At 32.8% G+C, this 19,656-nt stretch overlaps 1 protein-coding gene across 1 annotated transcript; it reads right to left on the reverse strand.

Annotated features, from left to right (window-relative positions):
- Nucleotides 1-17,807: 17,807 nt before the first annotated feature.
- LOC149237896 (uncharacterized) lies at nt 17,808-18,617 on the reverse strand. The gene has a single exon (XM_089369423.1). The coding sequence runs from the start codon at nt 18,615-18,617 to the stop codon at nt 17,808-17,810; it is 810 nt and encodes a 269-aa protein (XP_089225549.1).
- Between the last annotated feature and the right edge of the window lie 1,039 nt (nt 18,618-19,656).

The raw sequence follows: 19,656 nt of genomic DNA on the forward strand, positions 1-19,656 counted from the left end.
TCTTGTGGATTTTGGGCTTCTCGATTGGTAGGAGGATCCATTTCTTCATCATCCTCTTCTTCTTCAGGAAACTGTGTTGGGAATATCCATCCTTGGGTTGCTTTCCTATTTTATGCTTCCTTTGAGGCACTTTCATGGCATGAGGAGATGAATTTTGTAGATTTACCTTTTTTCAGCATATTTGACATCTATATGTTGTGTTCTCAAAATCTAGGAACTGTGTCAAGTACTTCTTATTGTGTGTCAAGAGAATATGATCCAACAATTCTCTATTGAGGTCTACCTCAACAAAATTTTTGGTGATTGTGTAGATTCATTCCTCAAATATTTGTGTATATATCTTTATGTACTGCCCTAATATTTTCCCAGTGGCTTCTAGCACTTTATGGAGCCAGAAATGTAGGGTTAGATTATGAAATATAACCCAAACCGATATTCTAGATAATAGAATTGTATTGGCATCCAAATCTAGGAACCAAGGGGTGAAAAAAAGTGTCATAGAGCTCCAGAACCATGGACCCTATTGTAATATATATTCACAATCCTCTCACAATGCAAATTTTATTATGAAAAAGGCCCTGGAGCAAAGGTGAATCTCACAGTTTATTGTTCAACTTGTGAATATCCAATGGAAGGGATCCACTGGTTTTGGCCAAAAATTGTTTACTCTACAGTCATTACTGGGATCTGATTCAGTTGTTCCACTATGTACGGGTTGGGTATATCGTGTGCCTCATCGAGTGTTGTTAAGGCAACACATTCGCCTTTGAGGATATCATTTAACAAAAAGCTTCCATCGACATTCCCTTGATTCGATTCTGTTCCTTTGGGAATACTAGATTCAGACACTCCCCCTGTGCCCTTTGAATTTCTTGGTTGAGAGGACCCTCCCCAGAGCCTCAAGTTTATATGATGGTAGTTGATGGGAGGATGTTATAATCTTATAACATTAGATCTTCCTCCATGGATTTTTCTCCGAAGATTAGACATTGTAGGAGCATCATGATACCTAGAGTGTTCATGATATTGTGATTTAAATATTTGACATGATTTGTGGCCCGAACCCAAAATAATATTTATTTTCCATGTAGGGATTTGATAAAAATATGGAAGTCTACCATAGTTCACAGATCCAGTTCCCACACTTGACAATCACTCAGAGATTTAGTAGAATCAAGGGATAAGCGTGGAGCTACAAAGAGGGAGATAGATTGTTGTGACAGTATTAACTTCATAAGTGATGACTAGATCATCAAGCACACCCACTGTGATGGAGGAAATTCTTGATCTGGAAAGAAACGAAGCAGACTCTCTAGATCTAACGCTACTCCTCCATTTTGACAACCTAATTTGCTCAAGGGATTGAGAAGTTCTAGATCCTGGATCTTTAACAACGGATATATGAAATGAAGCATTAGAGGTGGAAGATATGCTTCTTTAGCCATATTTTTTCCTTCAGATCTGACCAATATTTCTCGTGTGACTAAGATCAGACAAGGATATGATTTCTTCTGTAGAGTCGCCTTAATCCTACATAGATCCATTCCCAACTCATGAATGTGATTCCCTTTGTTTCGTTTATTCCATTATATATGTACGGGGTGAGAATATACTCTGCATCCATGATCTGGTAAATGATACTATCGAAAACCCGAGTTTTCAGTCTCCATCCCCACACGGGGGACCGAAACCAGTATTCAGGCCATTCAAAAACTCCACTATCAGACTCGCGACCAATAAGATCATGCCCTAGCGATGACCCAGATCTTTTATATGATGTGTGAAGAAACTCGACTGCATAAGGAAAGAGAAAATACTGAGAGACCCTAGCCATCACACTGAGATTTCCCTCTTGACACAATTCCCGTATCAATCTTTAATTTAATTTTTTAATTAATATATTCTTATCTTACATTTTAATCAATTTTTTTATTTAATTCAATCATTGTAAGTTGATAAATATTGTATTAATTAATTTATTTTTTATGGTACAAAATGATTGGAGTTTATAAGTTGCTAAATCTATTTCGTATAAAATCAAAATTTCACAAATAGTTTTAGTCAATAAATTGTATAGATACAAATGTTCATGACAATACCATAAGTAGCAATGACTATGGATTTTCCTTGTAAGCATCATCACTAGTTTTTGTATGTTTTAAAATCACAAGTTTTCATCATTGCTTTTAATCAATATATATTTTTCAACAATACAAATAATCACAACATCACAGGTGACTATGACCATGATTTTTTTTGTAACCACAATCATTCAATGTAAAATTTAAAATATATGAAATGGCCCTAATGATGAGGATAAATACAAACAAAATAATCATAAAATTTAAAAATTAATTTACAAATTAAGGTTTTATGATGATAGAATTTTAAATGTATGTGCTTTTATTTTATGCCATGCCTTTTTTTGTTGCACTTTTGTTTGCGTGTCATTGTTTTATTGTGTATAATATTTCTACACATATGTAATATCATATACAATAATTACTTTTAGAATGAGAAGAATTTGTATATTTACTTATTAATCTTTAAATTGTTGTTTAATTTAATAAAATCTTATTTTTTCAACATGAATTTTTGTAAGCACCACTATTCAATGCACAATATTTTTTATAATTGTTATTAATTAATATGATTTCTATAATTAGTTACAGGTTCATGTTTTATGATGAATTTTAAATTTTTGTGTTTTCATTTTATGTAATATATGTGTTTGTTTCTTTATTCTCTTGCTTGTGTATAATTTTAGAACACAAGAAATGCTTTCATTAGAATAGCCTGTATGGAAGGTCATCGAGAAAATTGTCTATTGACTTGATGCAAATCACCTTTATGATGATTTTACACAAATAATAAATAATATGCAATAATTACAGTTCCAATTAATAGAATGTGTATTAAGCTATATATGTTCAAAATAGTAGTTAGTATAACAAAATTCCATTTATTTTTGCAAATGACCATAACCTAATGAATGACTATGGATTTTTTTGTAAGTATAATTATTCAATGCATTGTTTAGAATCAAGTTATTTTATAAGTATTTTTATTCAATATATATTCATAATTAGTTACAAATCCATATTTTATGATGGTAGAGTTTTAAATGTCTGTGTTTTTATTTTATGTAATGTATTGGTTTCTTCGTTTATGTTTGTATGTCTATAAATTCTTGAACACAAAAGAAATTATTAGAATAACTTGATACAAATAACTTCTATGGTGATTTTAAGCATGCATAGTATCCAATGCAAGAATTACACTTCAAATGAATTGAATACTTGCATAACTTACCTATGTTGAATTTAATAAAAGTTCACTTATTTTGGTAAATGACCACGACATCATGAATGAAAATGTATTCTTTTTGTAACCACCACTATTCAATGTGTGTATTTGAAAATAAAAATTATTTTTAATTAATATATTCTTATAATTAATTACAATTTTATGTTTTATTATAGAATTTGAAATGTTTCTGATTATAGTTTATTTTGTGTATATGTTTGTGTTTGTGCATATATAATCGTTTTACCCATACATAAAGATCATATATATCAATTACACTTTAAATGAGTTGAATTTGTATATTAACTTATCTTATGTGAAAATTGATATTCAATTTAATAAAATTCCATTTATTTCTACAAATGATCATAACATCCATTAATTAACATATATTTCAATAATAAAAATAAGTATAACATCACAAATGATTATGATGATAAACTTTTTGAATGCACAATTACTCAATACATTTAAAAAATATACCACAAAATGTTTATTACAATTTGCAAGAAATTATATACTTTAGAAATTTATTAGCTATAAATTGATGCTTTATCGTGATAGAATTTTAAAAGGTGTTTTTTATTTTTTATTGTGGTTTTATTTATTGTGTTCTATTTTTCCTTTTTGTGTAATGATTTTACACATACATAATATCAAACTAAAAAGTGGAAAAAGTTGAATATTGTATTTTAACTCACTTATGTTCATTTAATTTGCCTACAAATATTTTAATCATAATATATTTCAAAATTACAAATTTGGAGCTGATCTGTTATCCTTTCATTTATATTTTTGTTTAATTTAATAAATTAGTTTTCAAAGAAAACATATAATTCATTTAAAAATATACAGCTATCTTTTCTAAACATGCTAAAGATGTCTTTTTCAAGGTTCTTATGTTGCCTCTAATCACAAAAGTGAATTGTAATAAACCTTGGTAAATGTATATTATGACCTATTCAATTGAATATGCCCCTAGCAAGTCAAAGTGGGTCAAATGATCTATCATAGATGTTGCATAGACAGTGTAAATATTTATTTTTATTAATATAAAAGAAAATTTGGTTTTTTGTGTCATGATACTTGAAAATTAATTAAAGAGGAAGCATCGGATAAGTACTTGAAGGCCAAAGTGTAGGAGAAAAAACTTGCATGAATTTTAACCCAAAATAAATGTTGCAAGATAACCCGAGTTGGTTGTAGACTAACCTACACACACAAGAAAGGAATGCCTTAGTTTGGATTGGAATCACTTTACATTAATCAGGCAATGAATGTTACAGATGGTTTTGAGACTAGTAGAGTCTAACCTTAGTAATATAGATGACATACTTCAATCTGATGCTTTGTTGTAAAGGGAATAACATTAGCGTTGTACATATATTATTTTCCAAATAAAAATTATATCGATATGAGAATCAAATTACAATTTAATCATAGAATGAAAATTATGGAAAGATTGTAAAATATTTGAAGGAACTCCATGTATGAAGCATAGTTTGTATTGAAATCATTGAGAAAAATAGAAATTATGTTGAAATCCTTTGAGGGAACCATAACCAACTTATGATCCATCAAACCACAAAGTTAGAAGTCAAAAAATTACAATAATATATCCGAAGGATTGCATCCGTACCACATTTTACAAGGAGTCTTTTTCTAATAGCGTGAGATGGACATATGTTTTTCACATGCATTGAACGTAGAATCAAATCATCCAAAAACATCAATGTTATGCTTTTTATAAACCTCATTGAACGAACTATATTCAATATATTAATGTTCATTCTTTCAACTACATAGTTTTGTTGAGAATTGTATGGAACTATTCTCCGATATTGAATACCATGCTTGCGGAAATATTTTTCATATTCATTATAGTACGTTATCTTCAGTTAATAGTATGAAGAGAGCCAATATGTGATTATGATTCATATCCAATCCATACGTATTAATACTTAAAAGTTTTGGAAGCTTGAGATTTACTTTTCAGCAAGTACACCCAACACATTCCAGTGTATTAAGCAAAATAATTCTTCGTACATTTAATTTCATTAGCATAAGGAAAATGCACAGGACCACACAAATCAAAATATATATGCCCAACTTTTCTCCATGAATGAAGGGGCCTTTCTAGTGAATGTCAACAAGGAACAATATAGTTCTTAGATTGCTAGCGAATGTGAATAAGGATAAAGTTATCCCAACTATAATAGGAGACAAAGAAGAGGAAGTTATAAATGATTATGCATAGCTATATACACATACAAACAAGGAAGTGGAAAATCCCACATATATTTAGTAGGGTACTCAATTAACATATTTAATGCTTAAAGTAGTTAGGTATAACAAAAGAAATGTGTTGAGTTCTCATTCGTTGGTATATAAATAAGCATTGAAGAGAAAGGGGCATGTCCAAGTAGAGCAAAAAAATGAGAGAATATTGACAGATAGTCTATGAGTAGGATAGTATATGAACTCTTGGTAGAAAAAACAATGTTCCAATGTAAATAAGCCCGATAATTTTCCATGTAGTAGAGAATTTTTTTGGGGGTAATATTTAGAGTGGGTTAATATTCAATGGTTTTTAAAAATAAATAAAAATAAAAATAGTTGTCAATTTTTACATTTTTTAAAAAAATTTCTTCAAAGTTTATACTTTAAAATTATTTCAACTTAAAAATCATTACAACTCCCAATATTTTTACGAAAATATCATTCAAAATTTTAGATTATGCATATTAGGTAGTACTAATATTAGCCAAGGTTTATAAGCTTTAAAATAAATTTCCGTCCTTTAATGTTTTGCTACTAGATAGAACCCTTCAAGAAGCAAGAAAAAACATGGTTTTAGTTACAGTTGTGGAAAAATGTAAAATAATTAAGTGACTAAAAGAGAAGAAGAACATGATACATTTTTAAATAAAACTAACATATGGGGAATCACTAACAAGGAATAATGTTGTGGGTAATTTAATGTTTGCCTATTTTGAGCTTCTGTGACATAGTATTGATGAAAATCGTCAATGTAAAGGGTGTGTAGATTTCATGATATTTTTTCTTTGAAATGATGAAAGATAATTTAGGATGCATAAATGTAATTATATTACAATTTAGTGAAAGAAACATTGGATTCTTATTTTTTCCTTTGTTGTCCCTTTCCTTTCTCTTTCAAGTTTGTATACCTTCACATTGGTTCAAGTTTGAGTGAACCTAGACATCAAAGAGAGGTTTGAATATGATCAAATGTGAAAGTGAACTTGCATCAAGAGATTTCCATGGATAGATGTGGAAACCAACATTGTGTAATGTGCAAGTGTGTAGAGATTATATAGCATATGCAGGCGATAAAATGATAAGAGACTTGCAAAAAACTAATGAGAGGTGACAATAGGGACCTTACATTGGTGTGACTAGCATTAACTGTGGGAGAAGAACCTACAAATGGAAGAAAAGGAATAGACAAGCCACCACAAGGCACAAAGTAGAGATGGTGGTCCAAATTTGTTATTTGAAAAAAATCAGGAAGGCAACAAAAAATAATATGTGTTCCTTAGAAGTGAAGCACTTGGAAATGGAAGAGCTTGTTAGTTTAATGGAAGCAAAGTTTGATAATATATATAGGCATTTGCTCACAGACATGGAGGGAAATTGACACTTAGTGCCTCCTCAACAAAAATGACCAAAGATACCTAGTAAATCCAAATATAGAACTTTTATGGTTGCAATAGTGTAAACTATTCATCTAGGAGTCCTAATTGACTAGTTGAATTAATTAAATTTAGATATTCTGTGATGGGGTCATGCACAATATCAAAGAGGGCAATGAGGAGGGATGAGCCTGCCACCCTTCCCACGTGATGAATATTAAATGGAAACTCTATGGTTGGTCTTCGGCATGAAGACACATGTAGCCACTCGGTTGGCATTAAATAGAGGTGTAGGATGCTAGATTATATATTAGTTTTCGTGGTGAAGGTCGATGGTAACTATGGGCATGAGGTCGAGGAGTCAACCTCCCTTTTACCTATTGCTTTGATTGGATCTTATATTGCGGTATTTTAGCTCAATGTTGCACCTCATCCATATTCTAAGAGGAGTGCTCGTGAATAGAGATGGAGAAATGGAGGGAAGTGGTTTTTGTAGGCTATAAGAAGGGGAAAGAGTTGTTGAAGAAAGTTTAAAAACAGTTTTTTAACTTTTATTTGATTTTTTATTAAAAGAATTTACTAAATCCTTATAAACACTAAATCCTAAAACATGAATCCTAAACCCTAAACCCCAAACCCCAAACCCCAAACCCTAAATACTAATCATTTAATAGAATTTTAAAAAGCACTTTGTAACTTTCATTTAAGTGTTTATTAAAAGAATTTCCTAAAGTGTTGTAAACCCTAAATTATAAACCCTAAAACTTAAACCCAAAACCCAAAACCCTAAACCCTAAGTTCTTATAGCATTTTGAAAAGTGTTTTGTAAATTTTATTTAACTTTTTATTAAAATAATTTTCCAAATTGTTATAAACCCTAAAACCTAAGCCCTGAACCGTAAACCCCAAATCGTATATCCTATACCCTAAACCTTAATCATTTTATAACATTTTAAAAATCATTTTGTAGCTTTTATTTAAGTGTTTATTAAAATAATGTAGTAAAGTGTTATAAAACCTAAACCCTAAGCCCCAAACACTACACCTGAAACCCTAAAACCTAAACCATATGTATTTTATAACATTTTAAAAATTGTTTTCTAAATTTTATTTAGGTGTTTATTAAAAAAATTTACTAAAGTGTTACAAACCCGAAAACCTAAACCCTAAGAATTCTATACATTTTAAAAAGTGTTTTGTAACTTTTATTTAAGTGTTTATTAAAATAATTTACTAAAGTGTTATAAACCTTAAAACATAAACTTGAAACCCTAAACCCTAAACCCCCAAACCCTAAAAACTAAAACCTAATCATTTTAAAACATTTTAAAAAGAATTTTAAACTTTTATTTAAGTGTTTATAAAAAGAGTTTACTAAAGTGTTATAAATCCTAAACCCTAAACCCTAAACACTAATTTTCTTTATAATATTTTAAAAAGAGTTTTGTAACTTTAGTGTTATAAATCCTAAACCATAAACCCTAAACCATAAACCCTAAAACCTAAACCCTAAACCCAAAACCCTAAATCCCAAACCGTAAACCCCAAATGGTAAACCCTAAACACTAAGAATTTTATAACATTTTAGAGCGCATTCTGTAACTTTTATTTAAGTGTTTATTAAAAGAATTTACTAAAGTGTTATAAAACCTAAACCCTAAAAACCAAACCCCAAATCCTATATCCCAATGCTTAAAGCCTAAAGGATAAACCCTAAAATCATTTACTAAGGTCTTATAAACCCTAAACCCTAAACTCCAAAACCTAATCTCTAAGCCCTAAACCCCAAACCCTAAAACCTAAGGATTCTATAACATTTTAAAAAGTGTTTTGTAACTTTTATTTAAGTGTTTACTAAAACCATTTACTAAATTGCTATACACCCTAAACCCCTAATCCCTAAACCCTTGACCTTAAACACCAAACCCTAAACCCTAAAATAGAAAAAAAACCATAAACCACAAAAAACCCTAAACCCTAAGAAACCATAAACCCTAAGAAAACCCTAAAGCCTAAAAACACCATAAAACTATAAACCATAAAAATAGTTTTTAAGTTTTTTATAAGTGTTTATTAAAAGAATGTATTAAAGAATTATAAACCATAAATCCTAAACCCTAATACCCACACCCCCAACGTAAACCCTAAACCCTAAACCATAAGCACTTTATAACTTTTTAAACTCCAAACCCTAAACCCTAAGTATTTTATAACATTTTAACAAGAGTTTGTAACTTTTTTTAAGCGTTTTGTAACATTTTAAAACTCTAAACCCTAAACATTTTACAACATTTTAATAAGTGTTTCGTAACTTTTTTAAGTGTTTATTAAAGAACTTACTAAAGTTTTATAAACCTTAAACCATATAACCTACAACCTAAGAATTTTATTAAATTTTAACAAGAGTTTTGTAACTTTTTAAAAAGTGTTTATTAAAAGAATTTATGGAAGTGTCCCTCAAACCTAAACCCTAAGAATTTTATAACTTTTTAGTAAGTGTTTTGTAAGTTTTTTCTAAGTGTTTACTAAAAGGATTTACTAAATTTTTATTAACCCTAAACCTTAAACTCTAAACCCTAAGCATTTTATAACATTTTAAACTTTAAGCCCTCAACATTTTATAACATTTTAAAAAGTGTTTTATAACATTTTTTTAAGTGTTTATTAAAATAAATTATTGAAGTGTTATAATACCTAAACCCTAAACCCTAAACCTTAAACCCTAAACACCAAGAATTTTATAACATTTTAAAAAGCATTTTGTAACTTTTTTAAGCGTTTATTAAAAGCATTTACTAAAGTGTTATAAACCCTAAACCCTAAAGCCTACACCCTAAGAATTTTATAAAATTAACAAGAGTTTTTTGACTTCTTTTGAAGTGTTTATTAAAAGAATTTACTGAAGCGTTATAGAACCTAAACCCTAAGTTTAGGTTCTATAACCCTAAGTGTTTATAAAAAGAATTTACTAAAGTCTTGTAAACCCTAAACCCTAAACCTTATAACCTAAACCCTATACCCTAATCATTTTATAACATTTTAAAAAGTGTTTTCTAACTTTAATTTAAGTGTTTATTAAAATCATTTACTAAACCCTTATAAACCCTAAAGCTTAAACCCTAAAGCCCAAACCCTAAACCCTAAGCATTTTATAACATTTTAAAAAGAGTTTTTTAACTTTTGTTTAAGTGTTTATTAAAACAATTTACTAAGTCCTTATAAACCCTAAATCCTAAGACATGAACCATAAACCCTAAACCCCAAACCCCAAACCCCAAACCCTAAATACTAATCATTTAATAACATTTTTAAAAAATGTTTTTTAACTTTCATTTGAGTGTTTATTAAAAGCATTTTATAAATATACATATAATGTTTATTTAGAAGTAGACACTTTTATCTAAATTTTTTAACAATTTTAACATTTTGCTCACCATTTAATGTTGTAGGAAATACAAATAGGAGGAATATTTTTTCTAGTTGATATTATTTATATGATAATATGTGATTTACAGTTCTATTCAATGTTATATAAGTTAATTTTAAATGTTAGGAGACAAAAATTCATTTTTTATAAACTTTCATACTTCCTTTATAATACATATTCGTTAAAAACTAACATAGATACATCATAAATCCTGATTTATCAAGCGGAGAGGATCAAATATTTGTTGCAAACCTTTCTTCATGTTTTTCACTGACAAAAAAGGTTTGGGACTCGAAATATTTGATCCCTCTTGTGGCTTGATAGATATGGATTAAGATAGATATAGGTTGGTTGAAAATCACAATAAATTACCTTGTATGGTCTCTAAATTTTTGGTGGAAACATTTATTTAAATTAAATGTAAACAATGAACTTGTTCAAAAATAATCAATATTATTGAAAAATATTCTTATTATATTAACTTTAAAATATTTCAATAAATATAATTAAAAAAGGCCTAAATATGTTTCCCAAATATCTTTGAGGGTGAAATAAATAACAAGAAAAATAATCCTCGCCATATTCCTCCTTAGACTGACAAGTGCTTAGCGAGATAAATTTAAAGAAAGTAAGAAAAATGATACCCTAATTTAAAATAAACAAATTTCTAAGAAAAGCCACACACTGTAGGCATTTCATGGTGTATAGGTATATCAATGACCTAGAGAGTCATTAACTAAGTCACGTCATTCCTCTACCAAATACTTAGACTTATTCAACTACATAAATTTACACTAAGTAGATCAAATTACATTGAATAAAATTATAAAAATGAAATTATAATAAATATATATATCCACCAAGAGGATCATTTTTCTCAAACGAAGTGAAATTGAAAACAACATTATTTATAAACAAATAAATTAATTAAAACACTATTTCTCCTTTTCTATTTAGAAATTATTAATGATCTATTTAAACAAATTAAAACAAAAATATTTAATATGGGTGTATTTCCTATTAGACACATACATGCTATGAAAATAAAATCACTCGTGATGAAAAAAAGCCACACGATTTCCATTTAAATACTAATGAATCAAATCTAACCACATATTTTTTTCTTCTCATCTAAAATGTTTAATAATGGATCCAAAAAAATTACAACTCCCTTGTCCTGTTCTTTTTTTATGAAAATTCTAAGTGAAAATCAACTAAAAATTTGAAGCATAAATGAATACAAACTTTAACATTAAGTTGGAAAGATATGAGCATGAATTCATGGTTCTCTTAATGGAAGTCAAGCGATAAATATTCATTGGCCAAAATGACAGATGCTGGCTCAAGAAATACATTTTTTGATAAACACAAATGAGAATATTAATAAAAATAATAAATAAATGAAATGCTTGTATGAATATATTGATAAGGAAAATTGATGAGGCCAATTAATCCCTTCCTAATTCTGTCCCTTCATCCCCCTCTCTCTCTCTTACTCTTTATAAATCTTGCTCTCTCTCTCTCTCTCTCTCTCTCTCTCTCTCTCTCTCTCTCTCTCTCTCTCTCTCTCTCTTGTTGAATTCCCCTTTCCTTCCATCTCTCTCCCCAACTCTATCATAATCTCTCTTCCCCTCCCTATCTCCCTACATATTTTTTTATCACTCTCTCATATTTTATCCCTCCCTCCCTCTCCCTCTTTCTCTTTCTCTTTCTATCTCTTTCTCTCATTGTCTCACAATATTTCTCTCTCTCACTCTCTCTTTGACATTGTATCCTTCTCACTCCCTCTCTGTAAACATCTTACCCTCTCACTCTTCCTCTTCCTTTCTCTCTCTCCCTCTCTCTTTCTCACACCCTCTCTCCTTTCCTCTCCCTTCCTCCCTCTCCCCTCCACTCTCTTACCCTACCACTCTCCATTTATCTCTCTCTCTCTCTCTCTCTCTCTCTCTATTGTCTATTTAGACAAAATGTATATTCATAAAAGAAATAAATCATGTTAGTTGACTTGCCAGAACTTTGCATATGATACTTTCTTTATTTATGTTTTTATGTGGTTTATTGATTTTCTTTTGGATTGAAACAAACATCCATTCATCGCTGTCAAACTCTATAACGACAAAATTTCTTCGATGCAAACTATGGTATAATATGGAACAAAGCGGTTGATATTAACATACAGATTATTTTGGATCTTTGAAGCAAAAGCTAAGCCGATATTTTTTAACTTCTATTTTAGTATTAATAAGTATAACGCTTCCTTTAATTATATCTTTTGTTGCTTCAGTATTATTATATACACTGTGTGCCAATCCAAATTTTATCATACTCTTGCGTGTCTATATTTCTGGGAGAAATTTTGGTACACAACATTTGATCTTGTTCACAAGCAACACATCTCTGCACCGGAAAATGAAATCGTAAGATAATTTTACTTTGCTACACAGAATTGTTACGATAAGTATTATATTGTATTATGGAACCGTTGAAACGAATTTAAACTCACATGCGCAAGTAGTAGTTGCCCTATGTGACAGGTAATGAGAGTAGTGGGCGCTTGGATAACATCCAAAGTTCAAACGAATTTATGCCAAGTAATGGGTGCGTGTAGCTTGTTATAATCTCTGACATATTCTATTACCGTAGAGTTTGTTATAGGCATATTTGCACAAAAGCATATTCTCTGAGAAAAGCAGCGTATTACAAGAAAGTAATTTATCGAACTTAGAATAATTGCCATTTGCGTTTATATTAGGGAAATTATGAAAACTCCAAGTTGCACTCTAATATTGGCCACTTGCATTTATATAATGGAAACCATGAAACCTTGGAGTCGATGAAACTTTCACAGGGCCTTGGAAGGGAATATAGCCGTTTAAGGAAGTGGGAGAGGAGTGCCTTATTTGCAAAGGGTGAAAACGGCATATAGTCGTTTAAGGAAGTGGGAGAGGAGTGCCTTATTTGCAAAGGGTAAAAACGGCAGAGCTCTTTACATGGCCCAAGAGATGATGGATTTCATTATACAAAAGGGCAAACACATGTTAATACTAAAACGCCGTCATCATGTGGGTTGCTGGGCAGGTTAATCCTGAGGTTCAAGGCAGCGGCTGCATCAATTTTCGGTGGATATTCAGAAGTAGCAATGGGCGACCATTAACCTTGAGAGACGCAGTGAACCTGATTCTGATACCCTGCGACGATTTATGCAGCGGTTGACCATTCTTGTTCGTAGAGGGAAGTGCAAAGCACATGCAGAATTACAGTTGCAGTATGTGGGAAGTCTGTCATGCGACCATGTGCTCTCTGGGATTTTAGATGCCTATTCCCATTAAGTCCGTGGATGGGAAAACAACAATTATTGGAATAGATGGAGGGTGTGTGATGAACAATCCCACAGCAGCAGCCATTACTCATGTGTTGAATAATAAGGTTGACTTTGCGTGTGTTAATGGGGTGGATGATACCTTGGTGTTGTCCCTGGGAGCGGGAGCAACTGATTGTCAATAAAAAAGAGGGGAATAGTGGAATGGGCAAGGTCGATTATGAATATTGTGAGTGAAGGAATTTCAGATATTGTGGATCATGCAATCAGCGTGGCTTTTGGCGACAGTCCACAAAACTATGTAAGATTGCAGGTAATTTATAAAGCAACGCATGTATGTTTAACAATGACCGTATGTGTGGATGGCATCAGATTCCATTTATATGGTATCATTTTATGCTCTGCGGCATTGAATTCCATTTATATGGCATCGAATTCCATCTATATATCATTATTTTCTATCAATTTGATTGTGTGTTCGTTTCTTGGTACCCTGTTCATGTCATCCTACGTTGCAAGAGGATGTTAATGTTGATTTCTCTGATGAGCTCAATGGAAAAAGGGGGAAACGAGACTATAGTATGATATAAATCTTTCAACATTTTTCACCAGAAAAATTGGAGCTACGCGTATGTAATACTTTCCATTCTCATTCAATATTTTCCCCACAATGGCAGCATGAATTTGAGATGAATCTGGTTTAATCTAGTTTAATAATTGAACTATTTTGCAGTTTAATCAGTTTTAAGGTACTTATCATATCTTTTATTATTTTGTATCCTTCTTCAATTAAATTTTTATTGGTTTCATGCTAATTTAATCAATCCATCACGTTTAACTGCTTTATTTTTGCTTGTGGAATTAAAAGTTGTTTTTATTTCTATCAACTTAATTGGACTATTTCATGAGTTGATTGACTCCCAACACAATTTTTTCCATGAATTTACCTGGCCTGTGTTTGCAGAAATAGAAAGCTTACCTTTATTCCTAATTTAGCTCTCTTCTACTATGCAACCTAATTACAATTTTTGACTATTTATTAAATCTTGTTTTATAGATTTCAAAGCTAATTACAAGATCTGTAATATTTTTTTTTCTAGATAAAGACTATTCTATTAAAAAGATAAAAATATTACAGAGAGGATTAAACCTCTGAGGGGGCCGTAGCCTGCCCATCGCCAAAAAGACTTTTGCAGATAGCAAGCTTCATTCCTTTTACAAAATTGAGAGTTTTAGAAGCGAGAATTGTAGTGAGCTTGAGAGACAAAAAACTAGACTGTCCTATAGGTGATTTATGCTTCAGAGGTAGCTGATCACTTACAAAAATACTATCCTTTAAAACTGTTATTACAAAAAGATCCAAAACCAGACTTTTGACCTGAAGACTATAGTATTTCATGTTGATATCAAAAGAAGACGGAGACATGCACCATGGAAACATAACACGAGTACCAGAAATCAGAAGAGGGATTGTTTTCATGGAATTTGAGCCAGAAGTCTTTAAACTTGCAGAGGAGAGCCTATCGCGTCCACGTTTGCCTGGTTGGGGGAGCCAATCTAGGTCACCATTTCATTGTCTTTAGCTCCCATCATACTGCCTTCTGGAGGAATAACTAGATTCAGAACACTTCCAGAAAGGCGCGCTGGTTCACAAGAAAGAATTTGCTCTTGTGGTGAAGCTGGCTGGGGTTGAGGGTCTTCCTGAAGGCCATCCTTGTGCTGCATGGAAGCGTCATTAAGGACTACTCCAGCCATGTCACCCTGAAAGTCGCTCGTATCCTGAGACTGAGACTGAGCCCTGGAGGTGTCATTCGAGCTCATAAGCTCATCTTCCTCCTCCGAGAAGATAACAGTGATAGTGGCTGAGATTAGAGGCTTATTGAGCCTACTTCTGAACTTGAACCGGGTAGTTTGAAAGGAACTATTCAGAGAGGGCCGAGAATGATCAGAGGGCAGAGAGGATGGTGAGGCAAAGGCTAAAGGAGTGATGCGTTGAGGGGTAGAGCCACCACGACCCCGAGAAACTCCACGAGAACCAGAATTGCTTCCACGCCAAGGGACGCCGCGTCGACGAGCCATTGCAGGGTGCGCAGGCAGCTTGGGTAAATAGGAAGTCCGAAGCTGGGGGGAAGGCGACCAGACACAGGCGGAATGAACCCACTTAATGGACCAGACACCTGCATGATAAACCAAATTACTAGACTTGCCACAGGTGGAATAGACCAGGTTAAGAAACCAGGCACAGGCAAAATAAACCCAGTGAGTAGACTAGACACAGGCGTAATAAACCAAATAAATAGACCAGACACAGGCAAAATAAACCAGGTTATGAAACCAGAGGGGCTTCCATACACCCTGAGCCGCACAGGGGTGTTGAAAGCATAACGAGCAGAGGAAAACTGGATTGCAGATGTCCGCTGAAAACATCAGAGAGCACGCCATGAATAAATCACTTGTCTGAAGATCTTGAATCGAATGAACCATAAATGCTGTGACCAGAGCCTCAATTTCACATTCTGTAAACTGCTGGATCCGTCCAAGTGTGTGGACAGTTGCCGCTTTCGCATGCATTATGTTTAACACGCAGTAAATACACCTGCATCCGGGGGTGTATCTTCCTTCAGATACATGTCATTTTTTACAATGGTATGAAAGTCGGAGAGTTGGTTCTCTGAGGCTATAGTGGAGAGAGGGCCTTTGAAGAAATCCATTTTGGTGTCCACTCCTAAATAAGCAAGAAAGTCTGCCAACTTGTTCCCTTCCCGTCTGATGTGTTTGAAGGAGATTGCTTGGTGATGAGAAAGCCATTGGTTTAGAAGCTCACTAAAAGAGAAAGAATGGATTTGAAGGTACAAGCTTCTTGAACAGAAGGATGACCAAAAAGCATATTATCATCCACGAATTGCTGGTGAGAATACGAGGGAGCATGGTGAAAAGAGAGACCTTTGAGGCTTTGAGAGAGGAGAGCCGATTTGATGTTGTGTCCTAGTCCTTCAGCTAAGATGACAAACAGAAAAGGCGAGAGCGGGTCTCCCTGTCTGATACCCCTAGAGGGACGGAATGTGGGTGACGGGATGCCATTGATGAGAATAGAGAAGAACGAGGAGGATAAAAGATTACTGACCCATCTAACCCAGGAAGGGGCAAAACCAAAGGCATTAAGGATTTTTTGAATATAAGTCCAACTTAGACTATCAAAAGCCTTAGATAAGTCAATTTTGTGTAACATACTTGGTTTTTTTGAATGCTTGAGGGAGTGGATTATTTCATGAGTTAAAATAATTCCATCCGTGATCTGCCGTCCTTCTACATATCCAGATTGTTCTGGAGAGATGATAAGGGGAAGCAAAGGCTTCAATCCGGAAGCTATAACCTTGGAGACAATTTTGTATATGATGTTGCATAGAGCAATCGGTCTGTATTTGTCTGGAGTATTGGATTCCTCTGCTTTGGGGATTAATGCAATAAATGTTGCATTCAGACCTGGATACATCCATCTCAAAGTATGTGATTCTTCCACGACCTGCCAGACTTCCCATTTTATTAAATCCCAGAAATGGTGAAAAAAGTTTGAGGTGAATCCATCTGGTCCCGGCGCTTTCCCTGCTTTTAGCTGATGCACAACAGTCTCAACCTCTTGAAGGCTTGTGGGCTTGAGAAGGAGAAGATTATGATCCTTAGTGATTAGTTTGGGAATATGTCTGATGAATTTATCAATGGCCTCTGTTCGGTCTATGTTAGGTTCTTGATTCACCTTTTTGAAGTAATTGAGGAATTCTTGTTCAATGCCTTCATGGGTTTCAATTTTACTTCCTTGTTCAGTTTTGATATGGGAAATTTGATTGTTCATTCTTCTTTGCACCGTAGTTTTGTGAAAGAATTTCGTATTCTTTTCAGCATCCTTCAGCCACCTAACTCTTGATTTTTGCCTCCAGAGAGTTTCCTCCTGTAAAGCTCTTTCAAGGATTTTATTTTCTATATACTGCTCTTTCTTGGCTAGCTCTTGAGAGCGTCCTTCTGTGATGATCCTTTGCTGAATGATTTTCATTTCTTGATTGAGGGTTTCCTGAGCATTAAATATTTTGCCAAAAATGGATTGGTTCTAGCGTTTAATTTCCCCTTTAAGATATTTCAGCTTCTGTTGGAATATATACATTTTGGTGCCATCCATAGGATTGAACTTTAGCCAAGATGCTCTGACAAATTCATTAAATTCAGGATGAGATAACCAAAAAGCCTCAAACCAGAAGGGGTGCCTAATACTGCAGCCAGATCGATTCCAATGGAGGGCTATTGGCCAATGATCAGAGCCTGAGACAGGAAGGATAGAGGCAATGAATTCTCCTCCTAAGTGAGTTGCATTATCTGATATCAGAAATCTATCAAGGCGAGAGGCTATTTGTATTGGTTCTGCCCTCTTGTTGTTCCAAGTGAATAGGCTGTTATTTGAAGGAAGATCAATCAGCCAGTTGTTATGAATGAAGTCTTTTAATATGGATCCATCTCTATTGATTCTGCATCTGCCTCCCTTTTTTTCCTCCATTGTTGCTATCATATTAAAGTCAGCTCCGGATATCCATAACGGGTGCATCCTCTCTGTGTTCAGCTGCGTCAAGGTGTCCAGAATTTCAACTTTGTGCAGGGTTTCCTGAGGGAAATACACATTTGTCATATGGTCGTAGATATTGGTGCCAATTATGTGAAATATAGCTTGAATGAAATTTTTATTTGCATGTATGTTGTCCAGTTGAATCACTCGCACATCCCAGAGCAGTACAAGTCCTCCTGACGCACCCTGAGCATCAACAGCTGTTACTAACCCTCCTGGCCAGGCCTTTGCTGCTATTTTTTCCAAGACTGTCGAGTTACATTTTGTTTCTTGCAGAAAGAGAATGGTAGGTTTTTCCTCCATGAGCATGTTTTTTAGTAATCTTCCTTTTCTTGGGCTATTGAGCCCCCTAATATTCCATGAGATCAACTTCATTGAGAAGGTTTGGGGTTGGCATTGAAGTACTTGGTTAACTTGGCATATCGGCCTGATTCTACCAACACTTCTCCTATCTTGATGGTTCTTTCCAGAGTGGTTTTCCTTCACCGTTTTTTACTGTCTTTGGTGACGAATTTCCCTTCCCATTGGCTGCCAATTTGAACCCCTAATGAGTATTTTTTTTGGGCTCTATTGAGGACTTCCACTAGATTATCCACTTGTCGATCAAGTATTTTGTTGAAGTTTCCCGTTTTACAGGCTTGTTCTAGGCCTAGAATATCCAGCTCGCCAATATCTATATGCATAAATAATTCTCACTTATCCACTTTGAATCGATCTGGAGTGGAATATATATATATATATATATATATATATATATATATATATATATATATATATATATATCCAATGTTATTAATTATTTTATTCCATTATAAAAAATTAAAGATTTTTTTTATTTGTTTTTAGAATACGGTTTCTTTTTTATATTATAATTTACTATTATTATAATTTAATATGTATTTGATATTGTAAGTTTTTTATTATTATGAGAGAAGGAGAGGGAGGAGATGGGGAGATAAATTCAAGGGGAAAGATCATGAGAAAGAGATGATTTGGGAGAGAGTGGGGAGAGAAGATGAGGCTGAGATCATGCTCGAGAGAGGGTGGAAGGAAGACAAAGACACAGAGAGAGAGAGATATGGTGAAAGCATATTTTCGACAATCCATAATAAGAATCAGAACAATTACTTCATATGCATCTCATGTTGCTAGAAGTAAAACATAATAAAACCTAAACAAATTATAATTATTTTAAATATTATTATTATTTATAAAAATAATTAATATATATGTTAAACATATATAAATTTTAAAAAACATGGAATAAGATTCTTAATCATGGAGATTTACCTCAAATTTACATTGGAGAACCTTAGTCTATAAATATGCTTTGTTACAATCC

Source organism: Pinus tabuliformis, chromosome 8 (assembly GCF_031772625.1).
Source record: "Pinus tabuliformis cultivar Carrire ecotype Pingquan chromosome 8, CPIR1, whole genome shotgun sequence".
In the NCBI taxonomy this organism is placed as follows: Eukaryota; Viridiplantae; Streptophyta; class Pinopsida; order Pinales; family Pinaceae; genus Pinus; species Pinus tabuliformis.